Source organism: Acanthisitta chloris, unplaced genomic scaffold (genome assembly GCF_000695815.1).
Source record: "Acanthisitta chloris isolate BGI_N310 unplaced genomic scaffold, ASM69581v1 scaffold16659, whole genome shotgun sequence".
In the NCBI taxonomy this organism is placed as follows: domain Eukaryota; kingdom Metazoa; phylum Chordata; class Aves; order Passeriformes; family Acanthisittidae; genus Acanthisitta; species Acanthisitta chloris.
The window spans coordinates 3,515-20,628 of NW_008692149.1; the positions used below are offsets into that span (position 1 = coordinate 3,515).

At 50.8% G+C, this 17,114-nt stretch overlaps 1 protein-coding gene across 1 annotated transcript in view; it reads left to right on the top strand.

Annotated features, from left to right (window-relative positions):
- The window catches only part of MGAT5B (mannosyl (alpha-1,6-)-glycoprotein beta-1,6-N-acetyl-glucosaminyltransferase, isozyme B), a gene marked incomplete at its 5' end in the record, with an annotated part of 28,421 nt that overhangs the window by 2,677 nt on the left and 8,630 nt on the right, over nucleotides 1-17,114 (top strand). The window contains 7 exons of the mRNA XM_009082544.1: nucleotides 1-166; nucleotides 806-975; nucleotides 10,695-10,826; nucleotides 11,714-11,847; nucleotides 12,529-12,659; nucleotides 14,841-14,996; nucleotides 15,657-15,803. Coding sequence (XP_009080792.1) covers nucleotides 1-166; nucleotides 806-975; nucleotides 10,695-10,826; nucleotides 11,714-11,847; nucleotides 12,529-12,659; nucleotides 14,841-14,996; nucleotides 15,657-15,803 — 1,036 coding nt within the window. The remainder of the gene's footprint in view (nucleotides 167-805; nucleotides 976-10,694; nucleotides 10,827-11,713; nucleotides 11,848-12,528; nucleotides 12,660-14,840; nucleotides 14,997-15,656; nucleotides 15,804-17,114) is intronic.

Here is a 17,114-nt window from a genome sequence, read left to right on the forward strand (position 1 = left end):
GGCAACTTTCCGGAGTGACCTGGCTCACCTGCTGGAGCTGATTGGCACGGGCAAGGAGTCCCTCAGCTTCATGAAGAAGAGGATCAGGCACTTGGCCCAGCAGTGGCTCCGTGCGGCTCGGCGCCTCGAGCAGAAGCTGAAGGGACGGCAAAGGGACCAGAAACACGTAGGAACAAATTGCATGGGGGTGGTTCATGGTGCAGAGACGGGAAAGCTGAGCCCTTGGGAACATGGGGAGTGGAGACAGCTGGGATGTGAGCAAGCTGGGAGGAAAACTTATTTAGAGAAGCACATGGGTCTGCAGGGTCAGCCTGTGGTCCATAGACATGACTCCACATGCATTCAGGATGTGGCAGGACTGGTGGTGCTGAACAATGGGGTGGATTTGGAGATGGGATCTGGTGGGTGGGAGGCAGCATCCAGCTGGCAGCCAGCCACCAGCAGTGAGCAGAGCCTAGCACGTCTCCTCTGTGGAGGTGCTGAGGTTGCTGGCCCTCCCATTTGTGTTTTTGCTGTGCCCTGCCCTTCAGTCCCTGTGTGCCAGGAGATACAGCTCTGCTCCGTGGTTCAGATGGTGATGTACATCAGGAATGTGAGCCTCGTGCCAGGACAGAGCCAGTTGAGGGGAGGTGGCAAACTCTGACCACTGGGTCTTGCCTAAATGGACACAGATCACTTGTTTGCACCCTTGAGTTCCCTGAGTAATTACAGTGTGCAAAGGGAATCAGGGACCATAAGTCATTTTGGGCTTGGAAACCTAAATTGTCTCTTTGCCCAGTGCTGACCCCTCTCCTTGTCTCTCCAGATCTTGATCCATATTGGCTTCCTGACAGAGGAGTCAGGGGATGTTTTCAGCCCACGGGTGCTGAAGGGAGGTCCACTGGGTGAGATGGTGCAATGGGCTGACATCCTTGCTGCCCTCTTCCTCCTGGGGCACAGCCTGAGGGTCACAGTCTCCCTGAAAGAGCTGCAGAGGTGGGTACTGGGTGCTGTGGCCCCCACAAAGATTCTGCATGTGTGTGGGTTGCATCAAGGTCTTGTGTGAACACATGAGGTCTGCAATGACTGGGGGGTGGCTTTTCCCCCACCTGTGTCTCAGGCAGTGCTGGTGCTGCACTGGTGCAAGCACTGGGTGGGTGCAGACCACCAGCATCACGGCTAGGATCGATCCCATCCCTTCTGCATCCTGGGAAAATGGGAAGGACGGACACAAATTAAGGCTTTGCAGCAGAGCTTTGCTTGGGGCTGATGTGGACATGTCTGGGGCAGGCTCTGCCCTTTGGTCTCAGTGCTGGATCTGACTGGAATGGTCCCTTGCTGCCAGCACACAGCATCACCTGCATCTCCTGACACCTGCCTAAAGCTGTGTAGAGGAAAGGCTTCCTTTTACCCCCCATTCCCAAGGGATGCTCTCTGTGGGGCTAGTGGCCTTGTGGCTGCAGGATGCAGGTTTCCTGCAGGTCGCTGGCTCTTTCCACTCAAACCCCATGGCATTGCTGGTGTTGTTTGAGCAGTGACTATGCTCTCTTCCTTCCTTCCTTTCTTTCTTCCATTTTTTCCCCTCCCTCCCTTCCTGCTCTGCCACAAAGCAAGCATCTGGGGCAGCTGCCAAATAGAACCTGCATCCCTTGGAGGGGGATCCCAAGGGAGGTCCTCCTCAGGGGTTGCTGGCCGTGGCAGCCCCCAAGGAATCCCTCCTTGGGATGTGCTGGAGGTGGCAGCCCCCAAGGAGTTCCTCCTCAGGAGGTGCTGAGAGTGGCTTTGGGACCTGCAGGGGAATTAGCTGCTGCTGGAGGCACTTCCCACAGAGGGATGGGCTTTTTCTGCCATGGGATATGAGGTGATGCAGAGTGAGTGTGTCCAAGAGAGAGCAATATTAGATGGAAACAGTAAGAGGGAGAAGCTAACTGTGTGACACATTCCTCTCTGCTGATGCAGTTTTGTTATTGCTGGGCTGACACTGCTGCCTCCTGTCACCTCACAAGGTTTCCTAACCTCCTGTGAGACATCCTGAGTGGAGGGCAAGTGCCAGGGAAAATGCAAATTAGATGCAAGAAGAGCCTGAAGCTGCCTTGGGGACCAGGCAGGGTTTGGGGAATACTAAGCCAGTGTTGGCCACATAATGAGCCATGGTGAAAAGGGAGTGAAAAAACACAACAGTCAAACAACAAAAAACCCCCAACCCAGCCCCTGCAGCATTCAGAATTAATGAATGGAATTAGCTCCCAAGTAATTAGCTCAAAAAAATAATCGTGGTCCTAATGCAAGAGGCAGCAGCTCCTCAAAGGGGGAGTGGGTTGTGCCCCACTGCGATCTGGGCAGTGTATTGTGATTAACTGACGTGCTAAATAATACCTCTGTACTCAAGGATGAAAGGAGTTAATGGCTGGGAGGTTTGTGTTGTTGTGTGGGTTTTGGTTGTGGTTTTTAATGAAGACCCTCATGGTTGTTGTTTAAGGAGGGAAAGGAGCTGGTGGAGTCTTACGGGGGGTTTGCAGCAGCTGTTTCCCTCTGTGAGTGACTCCTGAGAGCTGCAGTGCCTGTAGTATTTCACCTTTCTCAGAAGCATGGGAGCTTCGACGTTGGTTGGCAGTGATGAGACCTCCTCTTCTGACGTGATTTGGATGTCCCCTGGGATGTGTGGGAACGGCAGCTCTGTCTCTTCCCCTTTGTAGCTGAGATTGAGTGAGCAAGTTGGTCTGAGGCTGCATATCTTGCACTTTTCTCAGCGACAGAAACCATCCCCACCTCCCCAAGCATGTGTCCTGTGCCTGGCTTTGCTGACATTTTAAATGCTGGACACCCATGTCAAGTGCTCACTTTGATATTGATGGGGTTGGGGAGGGCAGAGGCAGGACCTGGGGCTGTAGCCAGGTACCCTCTGTCCCTTTGGAAACTGAGCCCAATGCTCATTGGGACCCTCCTGCAGCCCATCAAGAAATGGGTTACTGTGAGTGTTAGAGGAATGGCAGAGGTTCCACCCAAGGGGAGGGCCAAGTGGTGCCATCAATCCTGCCCCATGCTTGCAGATCTCTGTCCCTGCTATCAGGCTGGTGGCTCTCAGGAGTGTTGGCATAAGCCTTTGCCTGGCCAGGAGTGAGTGGGAGGCTTAGCAGACCACATGTAATTAATGCTGAACTGTGCTAATAGTTAATCTTGGACTCTTTGTTAAAGTCTGGAGGAGACTTTACCTGTAGTCACAGCTTTGGGCAGGGTTTGGTATGCAGAGAGCCAGGGAGGCACAAGGGTCTGGGGCTGGGCTGCAGGGAGCCGACAAAGCTAAATCCATGTCACTGTGGAAGGCTTAGTCACAGTACTGGTTTCTTATCCCTCCTTGTCCCTCTGCAACCTCCTGGAGCAGCAGAGTTTTGCCCTGTTGTACACTGGGGCTGAATTTGTCCTCTCCCATCCTGGGTTTCTCTTGTTAAGTTTGCAGCAGGTCAGGTGCCAGTGTTGAGGTGAGTTTGGGAATATTTTGCTCCAACAATGTGAAATGTTGAACCTCTTCTTGAGTATTTTTCTTTGACAACCCCAGCTCCTTTCATGGCTCAGAGCTGTAGCTGCTCCAGCCCAGCACAGCCTTCACTGGCATCCATAAATTATTCAGCACGGATCAACCTCTCTCCTGGTTTGTTTTTTTGTCTCTTCAAATTTCTGAGCTGATTTTTCTGTGCATATTGATCATTGGCAAGGGATCACTGGGAGGTTTGCCTGCATACACTTCAGCCAGTGGTTATCTGAGAGCTGTTCATTATTAGCATCTGTATTGATTGCAATGCAGCAGTGCCTGGAGATGGTGATCAGGATTGGGTCTGGAATGCTGGGGATTGGGCAAAAGAGGAGGAAAAGCAAGTCCCTGGTCCAGAAAGCTGGTGATGGAGAACTGGTGGTGAAGACAGGTCTGGAGTGTGACCATGTGTGCTGAGTACCTCTCCCTGCCAAGGGGCTCCAGTGGGGGAAGCAGCAGGTGCCCAGTGGTGAGGTGCAGGGGTGTTAAACAGTTCTTCCTCTGGTTCTAAGCACCAATGCTGATGTGGAGCTCTGGGGATCTGCAGGTTTGATTCATGGCTCAGCTCAGCACTGTCCAAATGCCTCTACAAGGTCTGAAGTTGCAGCTGCTGAGCTCAGCCCTGGTTTTCCAGGGCCAGCCTAGGCTGGGTTTATCTTTTACCCACTACAGACCTTAAAGATCTATGAATTCCACTGCTCAGTCCTAACAGGGGCTAATTTTTCTCCTGTAAGTGCAGGTGTTTGCTCTCTTTTGCATTTCCTGGTGATTTTTTGAGCTGCTTCTGATGGCTCTTGAGAGGCAAGGGGTGAAACTTGGGGTTATCTGGTCCCTTCCAACCCAAATCATTCTGTGCAGCTCCCCAGGAGGAAAGCAAACGGGCCAGAGCAGGGAGGCAGGAGCTGTTTTCCATCTGAGTGCTGGGTGGGCAGCCATCAGCATTTTGAGCCCTGTCTTGAGGCAGGGAGGGAAGAAACACCCCAAATTTGAACACCAACACTTTATTCTTGCTGAAGACCCCTTGTGCTGTGTTGGTAGCCCAAATGTGCTTTCAGGGAGGTGAGAATCCAGGTCCATGTGCATGTGTGTTTCTTGGTAGGGGAGGAGTGGGAAGTGCCTGAAAGCCCTGAGCTGGGTTGTTAATGAGGCAACTCATCAGGAGATGTTGGAAAATTACAAGCAGCACTTCGGAGCAATGGCTGTGCCAGCACAAAAGCTGCAATAAGCTGAGCCTCTTCCTCCTGAACACCATTGCTCTGGGGTCAGGCAGGAAGGATATACTCAGCCTTCCCCCCCAGGAGAAGGGGCACAACAGGTACTGCTGGGACCTCCAGCTCCTATCTCCATCCTTAGGCCATGGAAAGGGTCATGTTGGCATCTCCAGCTGCTTTTCAGGGGCTGCAGGAGAGGCTGGGGGAGATGGGGCTGCGTGCTGTGAGCTGCAGGAACCATGGGAGTATTGATTTCAGTGACGCTGAAAGGTGCTTTTTGCAATGGTCCCTTTGAAATTAACTGCTCATAAGGCAGGACAGAAAGTCGAAGAAAATGGGATTTGATGCCTCTTGGGGTCAGGGCTTTACAAAGTGTTCCCGGAGCTTAATTGCTCCTGTGTCAAGTTCTGGACTCCTAATACCAGTCCTGGCAGGCACTTGCTTGTATCCCATGCTGGCAGCTCTTTCCCCGTCCAAAAAAATTTGGGTGATGAGCCACCCTCCTTGTGCTGGGGTGGTGTGGATGGGCTGCACTGGAGCCAGCACCATGGCAGGACAGGCACTGTGGCAGGACAAGGCTCTGCTGCTATCACTCTCTTCTCCGAGCCTGGCACACAGTTAGAGCTGCTACTTTCCTGCTCTTTCCACACTCACTGAGGTGTGTTCAGGCTGTAAAAAGGGCTGTTCAAATGGAAACACGATGTCCAGACAAATACATTTCTAATTATTTCCTGGCAGTTCAAAGCCATTTTTCTGTCTTGCATCTGTTCTCATGAAAACCTGCACCAGGCTCTTGGCTTCTCCTCCCCTCGCCAGCTGGCAAACACAGTCTTGCTGTTGTGTGGGAGAGAGGAATTGCTTGTGGAAACAGCCAGAAGTGACCAGTTGTGTGTGATCTTGATGGAGCTGCATGGCATGGCTGTGGGATTCATCAGCTTTATGCTGGTGGGGAGGAACCTTCAGCTTCAGGTGCTCCTGATACATGACAGCAAGTGTCTCTGTAAGCTGATGGTGCTGCTGGGTTGTTCTTTTTCTGGCCAGGCTGTGACATTCATACTGGGATGCAGTTGTGTAAGGAGTGCTGTGGGCTTTGGAAAGGCTGGATGTTTGGTTTCCAGGGCTCTGTGGGAGCTGAAGATGATGCCCATGATTGTGGGTACTCGACAGCTGCAAACCATTGCAAAGACAGAGATGATGAAGACTGAACCAAGAGGTTCCACAGACACTGTAAACAGCACTGTATGTCTGAGCTTCTCCAGTCTCTAATTTAATCAGGATATGTTTCCAGCAGGTACATGACAGAATATGTTGGGTTGGAAGGGACCTTAAAGACCATCTAGTTCCAGCCTCCCTGCCATGGACAGGGACACCTTCCACTAGACCAGATTGCTCAGAGCCCCATCCAACACTCTGGGGGATGGGACATCTCCATCTTCTCTGGGCAACCTGTGCCAGTGCCTCACCACCTTCACAGGGAAGAAAGTCTTCCTATTCTTTTTGAGCTGCTGGAGCAGGTAGGACAGGAGGAGACAGCCCTTCTGTCCCAGGATCTGCCCAGGCACCATGAGCATGTGAGTGTTCAGCTTCTGCTGTACCCTTTTTAGCTACCCTTTTTAGCTAACAAGCCCAAGTATTTATTTCTCCTTTTCTGGGAAGTTTCTTCATTATCTGCTGAATCTCTGACCAGAAAGAACTGTTTGCTCTGGCACCCTCCTGTGCTTCTACAGGTCTTGGTAATAAATACATGTATTGCTGAACTTCCCCCCTGGGTGGGTAGGGCAGTGTCATACACGATCAATGATGAGCCAGAGAAACAGTCCAGATACACCTTGCAAAAGTGAAAACCTTTGCAGGTGGCTTAAAAATCATGCTGAACTTGCTTGGAAATCAAATCTCACTTCTAGCAAGTGTCTGTTCTAGCAGGGGAAAGAGCTGAGAACAGGCAGTAGGATGTTCATCTTGTGGGCTTAGGTTTGCACTTTAAGTTGGTCATGATGGGATTGTCACAGACCCCTGGGAGCTGCTCAGGCTTGGCTCTGCCACCTTTCATCCCTAGACAAGAGCCCTGTGCTTGCTGGGCTCTTGCAGACCTGGAGAAGGCAGAGAGCAGTGAGGACAGGAGCCCTCCTCCATTCCCCCTGCTGTGCTGATGGCAGCAGATGTGGGCAGAGAAGATGCGATTAAATATAATACAGGATATTGGCCCAGGCTGCTAGGAGATGCCCACAAGATCCATTTAGTGCTGGACTTCTCAGCACCAGGAGTGATAATGCAGAAAGAAATGTTGGGTTAATTTGAAAATAGGTCAATGGGATGTAAAGATAACCCTGCAGTCATCTGATTGCCGAGCGCCTGCACCGTGCTCGGGGAGGGAATGGTCCCCTGGTTGATTAAAGTACCTATAAGAGGAAAATAGCAGGACAAGAAGCTGCTGTAGATTTATTCTGGAGTAGGCACAGCTGGTGGAGGCAGCTGGTGGAGAGGCGAGCTTGGATCTTGCATCATCTTGGACTGAAGCTGCTTAGGCTGCTCCTTCCCAAAGAGGAGTGAGGGCTCAGCCGATGCACTGTTTGGGATGTTGGGATGGGACAAGTCACTGGGTCACCTGCTCTGCTGGGGCTCTGGATGTGCTGAGCCCAAACACAAGCTGGTCATCATCCTTGGCTGCTTTGTGAGGGGAGTTTGGTCCAGGAGCTGGAATCAAGTGATTTCCAGAACTGATCTCTTGGCTGCGCCGGCTGAGAAAGCGACATTTGCGCTCATCAATTTTATTTGCGTAATTTCAAGCGCCATTAATAGTACATGGCATGAGGAAAAATCAGGGAAATTGCACTCCAACCATGAGTGAAATTGGGTTTAGTAGAAAATTAGTTGACTTAACTGGCAAATGATGAAAGCTTGAATAAAGAATGTTTAAATAAGGAGGAATGAAAAAAAAATCCCCCCTCCCTTCCCACCTCGGAGGTGCTGCCTGGATTTGCATGACTGGAATATTAAAATCAATGGTTATAAAGTGTTTAGGGGAGGATAAGGGAGGTAAATGCAGAGCTGCTCTGCTCAAAGCAACTGGTTCTGCCTGTAGAGCTATTCCTGCCACGCAGCCATGGCTCTGTGAGTGTAAATAGATGTGGCAAGTCCCAAGCACCTGGAGAAGGGGATGTTGGGCAGATTGCAGAGCTGGGGGAGCCAGACCTGCTCCACCTAACTGGTGGAAAGTTTTTTGGAGGCTTCAGTATGAATTACACTAATTGCTGTCTCCTGCAGTCCCTCGTCAAGCTTGGTTAGGGCCTTCTTCAATTACAGATTATTTTGTCATGCAGTGGCTCATGTGACACGTACCAGCTAGAGGATGGGATGTGCTGCAAGGAAAGTGTAATGCTCTGGGATTCTTAGTTAAATACAAAGTTTAGGGATTGGCTGAGTTGCTCCACCACAGTGCCAGGTTGTTGTAAACCATCACTTGACTGATGGCTGTGAGGAAAAAACAGCACAGATGTGAGCAAATGTGATATGTAGAATTGCATCTCTATAAAATCCTGAGGGTTTTTCAGTGGCTTAAAGTCTCCCCTTCAGCCTGCCCAGGAGGGTGAACCTCCTTGCTGTCGTATTTATTATACTGAGGTGGCTGTGGGAGGTGAGAGCCTTTCTATTCCTGCCATCTTCCCAATCAGTCCTGTCATGTAAAATTGTGCATAAAAGTGACAAAACTGCAACCTGTTCCCCCTGCAGCTGCCCTGGCTGAGCTGCCCTGAGCTGCTGCTGATATTCCTTGTGACAAGAGCAATGAAGCAGCTGCAGAAGCAGCTCTTCACCTTACATTGAAATCCTGTGGGTTTCTTGGCTTTGGTAAACGAGGTGGTTCCACATTTACACATTTTCTGGAGTCACCATCATGATCAGGAGTTTGGGATGACCTTCCACTGGGCTCAGGTTAGGATGGGGCTGGAAGGAGGATCTTGGTGCTCAAGGGCTTGCAAGCCATGTCAGAATCAGAACAGTTTGAGTTGGAATCATCTGGTCCACTCCCTGGCAATGAGCAGGGACATCTTCCACTGGATCAAGTTCAGAAGAAGAGGGAGATATGTCCAGGAGCAGAACAAGAGGCCTTTATTGTATCGCTTGTGGCCAACCAGTTCGTGGCTCTGTGTGACTCCTTCTGATGTTGGTCAAGACAAGTGAGATACTGGAGAGCAAATGCTTGTGATAACTGTATCCCTTGGCTTTCCCCATGTGGGAGAGCCATGGATTTCCTCTGGAAGCAGCCATGGGATCAATGGGTGAAATGCTGAGGGCTAGGCAAGGGATGAGGACCTTATGGAAATGCTCCTCAGAGGTTGGACCCTTGGGCTGTGGGTCCATTCAAGCTTCAGCTGAGTAACAGATAAAACCCAGGTAGGGCTGGAAGGAGAATTCTCAGGTTCAGAAGGGGAAATGCAGAGAAATTAGGAGAAACAGTAAGAGAGGTCATACAGAGGGAAAGCTTCAAAGCCTGGGAATGTAAAACACGTCTGGACCCTTTATTCCTAAGAAAAGGAGAAATACTTACAGGGATGGCTGGGATAAACTCCCATCTCCAAACAGGAGCTAGGAGTAAATGAAGAGCCCATAAGAAAACAAAGACAGACGCCTTGGCAGGCAGGAGCTAAGGGTGAGATTTCACAGTGTCTGAGCTCAGACTTGCAAAATAAAAAAAAATTCCTCAGCCCAGTTGGAAGGACTGAGAACAAAATGGGACAACTGCATGGTGGGAGTGAGACAGCCCAGGTGGACCAAGTCAGCTCAGCATTTGGGTTTTCCATGAGGATGTTCCTGTTGCTTTTTGTGTGAGAGTGGGGTGGTGAGGGTGAGGATGAGGAATTATTGTCTTTAAGAGGAAAAAATTACAAGAGCATTAAAACTGAGGAGTAAACAATTTGCATTTCTGAGCAAAACAGCACTCAGAAATCACAAGTACATGTAACAAGGATTTGTAAGAAACTTGCTGAAGCTGGAAGGTGTCATAAGTTTTTTTTCTGAGAAGGAAGAAACATGGTCCAGACAAGCAGATGGGCTGTCAGTCTGACATCAGTGGTACACTTAGTGGAACAGCTTTGGAGAGAAGGATTCATCGGTTCACAGAGGTAATTGAAAATGGAAGGAGATGTGCTGCAGGTTTACCAGCCTTGTGTCTTGCTGGATTAATCACATCTCACGCTGGCAGGGAGGTAACTGATGGTCTTGATAAAGAGATTGCAGTGGATCAAGTTTATCTGGATTTTCATAGTGCATTTTATCTGCTGGAGAAGGGAAGAGGGGCTGAGCATGGCTGTTATAAGGCACTGGCTGGACACCCCCTGAGTGAGACCCAGAGTCCAGCTGCCCTGGCTTTGTGCTATCATTTCATAAATGGAACCAGAAGTGAGAAATATGAATGAAATGTTCACAACTTCCTAGGACAGGCAGTGCCACCAGAGTCAAGGAGAAGCTGAGGGTGCTGTGGATGTGGTGGGTAAGGACTGGAGTAAGAGAAACGATGCACAGTATGTGTAGGGAGAGACACAGGGCTGGGAACACGAGGGTTTGGGCTAAACTGGGAGCCTTGCAGGCAGGGAGGAGAGGGAAGATGTGTCTTTACAAGTCTGTCACTGACGTGATTGCAATGAAAGTAAATGAAATCTGGTGTCTTTGACAAGAATGGTCCAAGGGAGTGTGTGTGGTGACTGAGATGCTAAGGAGACCTGGTGGGAATGCTGTGCAAAAGCCTCATTGTCCCTGTGGGAGGAGCAGGAACGTGGCTGGAGCAGGTGCAAAGATGGGGAGGGACCAGGACTCCCCAAAACCTTGAATCTTTGGCCTAGGAAGTAAAAACTGGGGAGAGGAGAAGCTCAGCAAGGGAGCTGGGTGATGGTCCCTGTTCAATGCCCGGCAGGGAGGGGAGTGTTTGTGTTGCAGGGCTTTGCTGGTGCTGGGGGCTGATCCCTCCTGCTTCTCCCCAGTCACTTAGGGGTTCCTCCAGGACGGGGAAACTGTCCCTTGACCAGTCCTTTGCCTTTCGACCTGATTTACACTGACTACCACGGTCTCCAACAGATGAAGCAGCACATGGGGCTCTCCTTTAAGAAATACAGGTAAGCAAAGCCACTGCCTTCTCTTCTTCTCCATTTCATTCATTAGCAAGCAAAGACTAATGATAATGATCTCGAGGGACAGCCCTCCATCCAAGGAGCCAGAACCTTTGATTGCACCTTTGATTTTTGCCTGGTTGGTGCCTTGCTGTGTCCCCTGCTGCCGTGGCATGAGGCATTGTGCTCTCTCCAGAGCCTTGCACGTTTAAGATAAAACCTCATTAAAACAGTCTGAATTGGGAAAAGACCAAACCCTGTATGAGCCAGTGGGGTGTGTGTGTCCTTCCATTTTCATTCCTGCAGCCAGGGGTGGGCACACCATGGAGGGAAGGGGATTTGTAAGGAGCCCTGTCCCTGGCTCCTTCAGCATCAAGACAAATGTCATCATCCCCTGGTACATCACCAGCCAGGAAAATATGCGATTTAATTTAGTGCTGATAGTCCTGCTATTTATTATGTTTTTTCCCCATCTCTTCCACTATCCTACACAATTTTATTAGAGAGAAAAACGACAAGCTGCGTTATTGCTTTTATTATAAATGCATTTGCTCTCGCGTTCGCCTTGTTTTGCTCTTCCCTTGCTTGTTGTTTCCCTTCTCTCCTCAGTCTTGTGCCGGTAATGCCTGCCTCAGCATTCCCAGGATATTGGGAAAAGCATTAATAAGTCTTCAGGAGATTCATCATTCTTGCAGGTGTCAGGGCGTTGAGATCACTGCAAGGGGAAATTGCTCCTTAAAGGAGAGAGCAGTGGGTTGGGAAGGGCTCCTTGGGATGCTCCCACACCCTCTGCTTGGGGCACAGGCAAGGGACAAGCTGTCTGGGGACACCAGATGTCCCTGGCAGTGAGGCTTTCTCCAGCTGAGGTCCTCAGGTTCTGTCTGCAATCCCAGGTGCCGTGTCCGGGTCATCGACACCTTTGGGACGGAGCCGGCGTACAACCACGAGGAATACGCCACTCTGCGCGGCTACCGCACCAACTGGGGCTACTGGAACCTGCAGCCCACCCAGTTCATGACCATGTTCCGTAAGTGGGGGGCTGGGGCACGATGGGGTAGTTTCAGGGTTCACAGGTACCACAGAAGCAGGTCTCACCTCCTCCAGGAGGTGATGCACAGGCAATGTCATCCTTCCTTGGCTCTGCTCCTGCTTCTCCCTGCCTGCAAGGAGCTCCTGAGTCTGCTTGGCCATCTCTTGGGCTGATGTTCTGGGAAGAGAGATCTGGCTCCTTCTGCTGGGATGGGTTGCTGGCTCCAGCAGAGTCAGCGCACAGCCAGCAGCTTCCAGCTCTCAGGAGGGGAAATGCAGGGTGGTTTTGGTTGCAAAGCCTGATTTGATTTCAGCCCAGGGTTCTAAAGGTGAGAGACAGCTCAGTGAATCAGATTTGCCTGTGGCAAGGACAGGAGATGTGTGAAAGGAGCCCAGTGACCCGTTGGCTGCTGGAAGAATCAAGTGTTGCTTTTTCCTGGCTGGATAAAGCCCATTTGGCTGCCTTAAAAATGCCTGACTTTGGAAAGAGCCACTCAAGTGGGTTCTAAGTCCTGGATTCCATGAGCTGCTTGGATGGGGATTCATGCCATTTTCCTCCAAGCTCCAGCAAGGCTTTGGAGCTGGGCTGATCTCAGCCCCTGTGCTGCAATGGGGCTACATCCTCAACCCTGGGGAGCTCCCAAAAAACATCTGTCCAGCCTTGTGTCTTCACCCACAGCTCACACCCCTGACAACTCCTTCATGGGCTTCGTGTCAGAGGAGCTCAACCAGACGGAGAAGCAATTCATCAAGACCAACAAAGTGAGCACCATGGCAGTGGTGTATGGGAAGGAGGCCAGCATCTGGAAGGTGGGTGTCCTTGGAATGGTGGGGAGAACCCAGGCAGGCAGGGGCAGCCTCTGGCTCTCACCCTGAGCTTTTGAGGGGCAGATGTGGGTGTGTTTGTGGAGGAGCATCTTTGTCTCGCTCATAGAGGAGTGATGTGACACATCCAACACCTCTGAGCAAACAGGGAGAGGCTGGTGAGACACCACTCCCTGCTCTTTGCTCTGGGTGATGCTTCCTCCCAGCAGGCTGCTGAGGCTGAGGATTTCGTAGCATTGATTTTCTGTAATTAATTACAGTGATTGCCGTTAATTAATTGCAGTGATTGCTGTCTTATGATGGAGATGGTTTGTTTCTGCTTTCAAGTACCCTGTGAAAGGGGGCTGTGCTCCCCCCACCTGCCCATGCCTGTAAACACCTAGGGCAGAGGGATGGGTGACTGCATGGAGACAGCACCCCCAACCCCCAGAGCATCCCCCAAAACATCTCCCCTCCATCTCCTACTGTGGCCACGTGTGCTCCTCGCTGTGTTAGCCAGAGCTAGCAAGCTTCTTCTCCTTCCAAGGCTTTTAAAAGGAGCTAATTCTCACTGTCTCTTGATTTATTTTTATTTTTCCCCTTTGTGCACCACCTGGGGCTGCTGCAGTTGCAGGTACTGTACCACACCAGCTGCTGCTGGGCTTTACCTCTGCATGTCTTCTCAGGAGGGAAAAGGTTTTGCTGGAGTCGACTTTGCCTTGACGTGGGTTTGGTCCTCTGGAGCTGCCAGGATTGATGTGGGTTGATGCAACTGGGGGATGTTACCTCCTCCCCTTCCCCATCTTTCCTGATTAGCAGCCACTAATTAGCAGGGATGCCTGCCGTGGGCCAGGATCCAGCCACGCCATCTCCTCTGTACTGTCTCCCTAAAAGACCTAGTGAAACCCACTAAATCTCATTTTAGGGGAACTGGAACATCTTGTTTTCTTTTTCTACCATTCCCCTGCCCTTTCTTATCCAGAAGTTTCATTTGAGCTTAGTTAGGTTAATTTGGGAAGGCACTAAAGAGAGTTAAAAGCTCAGAATGGGCATTTCCCTCCACCCTGAGTGCTATGAGCATTTGTTCTTTTACTCTGAATTCACAAACAACACCAGTTTGCCCAAAACTCTGCACTGGGTGAAGAAGCTGGGGCTGGTCCCTGCTGCTGGCTCTTTTTTGGGGTCACCTGGAACTGCCTGGGCTTTGCTTCTCATCTTGTACCACCCCATGGAATAAAATAAGGGGAAATAGAGTTTTATTCCTTTATTTTTAGTGATTTTAAACCTCCATCTTCTGGAGCCAGGTGCTTATTTACCAGACTTGGACCAAATCTGTCTCCAGAGCACAATATTTTTGACATTTAGAAACATTTTGTTAAACCTGTCTTCCCATTATTTCTCATTTCCAACCCCTCTGAACTTCTTGTCTCCAGCTTGCAACAGGAGCCAAAGTTTAAATAAGCAGGGAAAAGCTTGATTTTAGCCTTAGAGGAGTCCAGGGATCCATGGCTGAGGGCAGAAATACAGTGTTCAGGGAGACTTTAAGGCAATAGAGAGAGTTTTCTCAAATTCCCCATATATAACTCCCGATTCCCTCCCGGTCTCTGCTCTTTTGGGGCCTGTTGCAGCACTGGAATAAGCTGAAAATCCAGCACCCAAAGGATGGTCCCTTTGTGGTTTTTTTCAAGCAAAAGCCTTGTGCAGTAGAGAAATTGTTAAAATAAAAGGCTAGTTTGGAGCAGAAGGAGGAAAACCTCCTAAAGAAGAAAATTGATGACCCCCTTCATTTTCCAGGTAGTGAAACAGGATTAAACCTGAGCGAGAAAATCCTGAGGACTTGTTACTTGGAATAAGAGGCTATTAGCAAGCTCTGGTCTTTGCAAACCTTCTTCTGAATCCCCTGAAGCCTTTAATTCAGCAGCTCCAGAGTGGAAATTGTCCTTGGGGGCAGCAGGGAAGGCTCAAGGTGCCTGTGCTCAGGGTGATGGATCCTGCAGCCACCTGAGCTCGCTGGGAGTCTGGGGCAGTCCAGGATGTGTTTCCAAGGAGTGAGGAGGGGGAGGATGTGAATTTTGCACTGCTGTGGGTGCTCCAGGACAATTTGAGTTAAATCTCCCCTCTCCATGTGTGGAGGAGGTCAAACCCATCTTCTGGTGGTGCAATTCACACCTCTGTCTTCCTCCCCAGGGCAAGGAGAAGTTCCTGGCCATCCTCAACAAGTACATGGAGATCCATGGCACAGTTTATTACGAGACACAGAGGCCACCTGAGGTCCCAGCGTTTGTGAAGAACCATGGGCTGCTGCCACAGCACGAGTTCCAGCAGCTGCTGAGGAAGGCAAAGGTGGGGGAGAGCCAGCTGGGGCATCCCAGGACCCTGTTCCCCATGACCTGTGTTCCTCCAGGCTTGTAGGTGCTCTCAGCTGGGATAATTAGCCAGGAGCCTCTTAGTCAGGATAATTAGCCAGGAGCTGAGCAGAGCACATAATTTCAGATCAAGATGTGGCTGATGAGTTTCTCCTTGCAGACTGTCCGCAGGGCAGAGCACAAAGTTTCCTGATTAACTGATCTATTGCTAAGTGGGGTGGGGGTTTTTTTTCATCCTGTAGCTGTGATAAAAATAAGTGAGATTCTCAGAGGGAGCATGTGGGTGTTGGTGCATCCTGGTCGCCTTCAGCTGATGTCTGGGGGAAATGTTCTTGATTCACCAGCCCAGGCAGCTTTGGCAAAGCAATATTGCTCCATACAGGACCAGTGTGATGGTTGTAACTACCATGGGGGCACTTGCAGCCTCTGAACACCCCAGGACTGTGCACAGTGGGCTGTGAGCTGTGGAGCAGGAGGAGCTTTGAGCACATTTAAGCTATGGGGTGTTGAACCCCCTTAGAGGCTTGGTGTGCAGGAGCAGAGCAGCAGAGAGGGATGCTGGTGGTGGGTTATTTGGGAGACTTTCCTATGAGGTTGGCCATGTTTGCTCACCAGCACTTGGGTTTCTCCTTTGCAGCTCTTCATTGGCTTTGGGTTCCCCTATGAGGGTCCTGCCCCGTTGGAGGCCATCGCCAACGGCTGCGTTTTCCTGCAGGCAAAGTTCAACCCTCCTCACAGCTCCCTCAACCACGAGTTCTTCCGCGGGAAACCGACGTCCAGAGAGGCAAGTGTGGCAGGAAGAGAGCAGATGGACTGGATGGAGCCACCCCCTTTACACCAGGGCTTGGGTCAGCCTGGGGGAGAGCAGTTGCTGAACTGAGGGTACTTTTTATTGGCAAGATTTCCTCCAACTGCAGAAGTGTGGAGAGCTGCAGGTGGGGTGACATCACCTCCATCCAGAGTGCTTGGATGCAAGGGGCTCTGCTGTGGGTTTGGAGTTTCAAGGAGAAGGTGGTGCAAGAGCCTTCTGCAGACCACAAACCCCAGCTCCTTCCCCACCAGCCCAGATCCATTCTCTCCCCACACCCTCTTGCCAAACCAGGGCGATGCTCCCCTGATCACCATTTCACCCACTCAGAGAGACACTGGGACCTCCACAGTGTTGCAGGGATATGAAATCCCTCCCAGGCTTGGCCATCACTGGGAATTCAATCTAAGTAGAGCAGGAACTCTTTAAAAGTTAAAGGGTTGAGAAAATTGCCTCTTTTATTATTAATAAAGTGGATAATGCAGTGCATAGCTCCCTTGCTGAGAAGGGAGTGAGCTGGGGGACTGTGCAGCTCAGCCCTGCCCCAGCCTGACTTGGGGGCACCTGCCACGGTGTGGGGGGCACTGGGCTGTCCTGGTCCCCTGTGTCTGTCCCATGCACCCCCTGAATTAACTGCTGGTGTTCTCACCTATCCTGGTGGGTGCTGTGGCTGTGCCTGGAGCCAGGATGACAGCCAGGGGCAAGGGCTGTGAAATGCCTCAGGGTGTTTATGTGCTGGAGGGGAAGGAGGTGATCAATCTGTCGGGAAGGAAATGAGAACGGACAGCAAACTGGAGACTAAAACACACAGCTCTCCTCCTCCAACTGGCAGGCCCCTCTGTGATGTTTTGTGGTGCCCCCAAAACACTTCCTCAGCATCAACTCAGCATCTTCTCTCTTCCCTTCCCAGAGGAGATCAGGGCTCTGGCTACTCACAGCCGTGTGGGGCTGAAAAGACAGATCAGGGGCTGAAACAAAAGAGGTAGATCCCAAAAAATCCCCTGGGTGGGTGGCTCTGGGGTACCAGTGTGGTGTCTGCCTGTGGCATCAGGGTGATTCAGCTTCCAGCACTGCTTTCTCTCAGTGCCAGACTCCTCCAACATTCAGTGGTAACAGATTTTCTTTCTGCCCTGTTTCTGGAGCTGGGAAACGTGGTGCCTTCAAACATCTCTGCTGCTTTGGTCTATTTTTTGCCATTCCAGGCCAACAAATGGCTCAGGTCAAGGATAAATTGTACTGGTATTATGGAGATATTCAGGACTGTGGAGGGATGCCAGTACTGTTGGG